General features: G+C 43.7%; 1 protein-coding gene across 1 annotated transcript; it reads right to left on the reverse strand.

Moving 5' to 3' along the window:
- Positions 1-2,138: 2,138 nt before the first annotated feature.
- LOC122970555 (progonadoliberin-1-like) lies at positions 2,139-2,846 on the reverse strand. Its single transcript, XM_044336740.1, has 3 exons — positions 2,691-2,846; positions 2,515-2,613; positions 2,139-2,357 (listed from the first exon to the last, which is right to left on the reverse strand). The coding sequence occupies exons 1-3, from the start codon at positions 2,826-2,828 to the stop codon at positions 2,310-2,312; spliced, it is 285 nt and encodes a 94-aa protein (XP_044192675.1). The 5' UTR covers positions 2,829-2,846; the 3' UTR covers positions 2,139-2,309.
- Positions 2,847-3,280: the final 434 nt, after the last annotated feature.

Consider the following 3,280-nt stretch of genomic DNA (forward strand, 5'->3'; position numbering starts at 1 on the left):
GAGGTGAAGTTTTTACTTACAGTGGCTTCAATGTTCACACTTTCAGTCAGGGGGATTGTCATATCTGTAGTACCACTAGTGGTTGGTGGTGTACTGATGCAGTCTGTTATTTCAGTGAGGCAGATGTCTGGGGCTTCCAGAGAAGTAGCTGATGAACACCCCGCATCATCAGCTAACGGCCGTTTCCCTGTGGAAATCTGCCATGATCTTTGTAACCACTCTTAGTGGGATACTGACTGTCCCAGTCCTTTGGTTGTCGTGTTTGGCCTTGGTCCCCATACTCTTGGAATGAAACATGCTTGGCATAGGGACTCGGGCTTCGGCGGTGAGAGTCATAGTAGGGTCTACTGGGAGAGGGTTGCCTCCCTCTCTTTTCCTCATAAGGGCTAAAGGCAAGGTCTGAGTAGTGAGTATCTCTGTAAGGTTGTCGGTACCTGTCAGGCTCCCTGCGGGTGTGATCTTGATGGTGGCGAGTCCTCTGAGGAGAATAGTGTTCTGGGGAATGATTGGAATGTGAGTATCTGGAGGGGGAATGTCTGTAGCCTGAGCTCCATCTATTTGCATCCCTATCTGGGCTTCTCCCATAAGGTGAGGGAGATCTTTGAGGACGCACATGCATGTGCCTGTCACGGCGGTGCTCCCTGCTTCGCTCATCCAGCTTCAGTCTCAGTGCATCCATATTCTTACTTAAGTCTTTAACAGTAGCAGTGAGGTTCTGAACTGTTTTCCCGAGTTCAATGTCATTTTCACGTACTGAATTTACTGACTGCATTGTGCCAATATCTCTGATGGTAACATTTGGTGAGGACACTGGCATTACTAATCTAGCTGCTTGGCGAGCCCGTTCAGCTTGGGAGGCGACTTGAAAAGCCTCAGTGAAAGTTTTCACCCCTCTTTCATGACATTTGACTTGAAGTTCCTGATCCAGACCAGCAATGAAGCGAGACATTTTCATATACTCGGAAGCATTGTGCTCAAAATCTGGGAAAGCTTCTTTGACAAGCCTGCATACGTCTGCAGCATAAACTTCCATTGCTTCATTAGGTAGTCTATGCCGGGCATTAGGGAATGTCTGAAATGATGCAATTACATCCTTTTGGCCAAAAGCTGTCTGCAAGTGCTTCTTTGCTTCAGTATAAGAGTCCTGAGTTTCCCGGGGCAGATTATCCCATACAATGAACAGTTCTGGTGGTAGTCTAGTGGGTAGTCTAGCTGCTAATACTGTATTCATATCCACACCACTGTCCTTGTAACGGGCCTCTTGAATTACCTCATAGCGGCGAGCATCGTTGTGAAATGGTGGCGGTAAGGGAATGCCCCTGGGCGCTCCCTGTGTTCTGCTAGATGGCGGCACACCTTGCGCTGAGGCCCCCCTCGTGCTTGTGCTGGCTCGCTGCTCACCGGTGGAAAATGCTTCCTCGTCAGACATGATGAGTTTCCTTCGTCTCTTTTATTATTTTTTTCTTTAGCCCTCGGACGGAGTTAGATGACCGAAACACGGTTTCTAAACTCACTTGAAGCTAACAAAACAAAAAAAACGGACTTGGTAACGACTAGCTGACTAACTGTACTGAAAGCTAAAGCTAAGCTAGCGGTTAGCGTAGCTATCGTTAGCCTATAGCTTTAGGGACTCAAAAAGTTGAGCAGAATCCCAAAAGACTATATTCCACAGAAGGAAATCCCACCGCTGCCACCAGTGTAAGCGACGTGGGTGTGAGTGAGGGAATAAATCAGTCCAATACGTTCTGGGTTCTCCTCATAACTTTAGTCACCTTCAACAAACATAGCTCAGTCCAGTCATCACACACTTCTCATTCTCTTTCTCCCCTTCTCTCCCCTCAAAACTCTACCCACTGTCTGAACAGCGCCGCCAAGCGGCTGACACTACAATATCACCCAAACACTGCATCACTAAACATATGCAAACAGGCAATGTTCAACAAAACACAGTAAACTGATGTTTAACCTTACGTTTACACAACTTTTGCCCATAAGACACAACTTCACTCTTACATTTGTATAAATCTGTTGTATTACATGCCATCAGGAATTTAGAAACTACTGGGATATAAATTCAATCAAATTCATGTTTGTTATACAATAAACAAATAAGGAGTTCATAGAAAAGTGTCAATAATTATTCAAATGAAATGTCTCTGTAATCCTTTAGAGCAAGAAATAGTCACAAAAACAGAGAAAAGCATAAGGCACTGTGGAATAAAAATGGATTCTATCATAATCATTAAAAGTAGTACAGAAAACAATGTAGATATGCCAATATGATTATTTATTGTAGAATCAAATAATCATCATTTTTTATAATTTTTGTGTTCATTCTCCCTGTTGGTCACACTGCCCTAAAAGAGAAAAAGAATAACATTAAATATATGAAAATACAATCAACATTTAATAGAAATATCTGGTAAAGCGTCTGGCGGTTTGACTAATTTGAATAATTGACATTATTGACTGATCGATTGACCGAACACAGAATTACAGATGAGCGAAACTTACAAGAAATCCTTTCATTCTGTAGATTTTGGCGAAAGGCGATTCCTCAACACAACCCAAAACACTGCAAGGTGTGTCCACATGTGGAAACCCCTCAACTACCTGAAGGGGGGGGAAACATAACCATGAATATGTAGAGAATAAAATGCTGAAGATGAAGTGTGAGGAGCCATGCTTACATTGTCCAGTGTGTCTGAAAGGCTGTCCAGTTCCCTTTTCCCTCCTGGGCTCAGTCCATATGACCAGTGCTGACAGCAGACCTGTGGCACCACTGAGCCCAGAAGCAGCAACCACAGTGCCAGGGTTTGCATAGCCATGCTGAGGAGGGAAAAAGCTTTATATTACACATATAAGCAGGTCAGTAATCTTCTTATTTGTCCTAATCTAACCCCAAATACTGTCATAGTCCTCAGTTTTAGATTACGCATGCCCAGATTTATGCATCACATCAGTGAAGTTTTTACCTTCTGTGCATAAGGCAAGCTGCTTTTCTGATTTGTTCTTGGCTGCTGTCCTTTGTGGAAGCCGATGCTGCTGCTGCTGAGCATTTTCCAAGGTTTATATGCTGCTTCCTTTCGTGTCAAAAGCCCAACACTTCACTGCAGGGGGTCACAAAGTGGAATTAAGCAACATTTACTGGTAACCCGCAGAGCTATTAAAAAGATTACAGTGTGTGATTTTTGTCCTTCCACAAAAAGAACAAGTGTTCATCATCAGACCAGCTTTGTGTATGGCCATGAAGTACCTCCAGTCGTTTTCCAATACTTGC

The sequence above is a fragment of the Thunnus albacares genome, chromosome 2, assembly GCF_914725855.1.
Source record: "Thunnus albacares chromosome 2, fThuAlb1.1, whole genome shotgun sequence".
Classification (NCBI taxonomy): Eukaryota; Metazoa; Chordata; class Actinopteri; order Scombriformes; family Scombridae; genus Thunnus; species Thunnus albacares.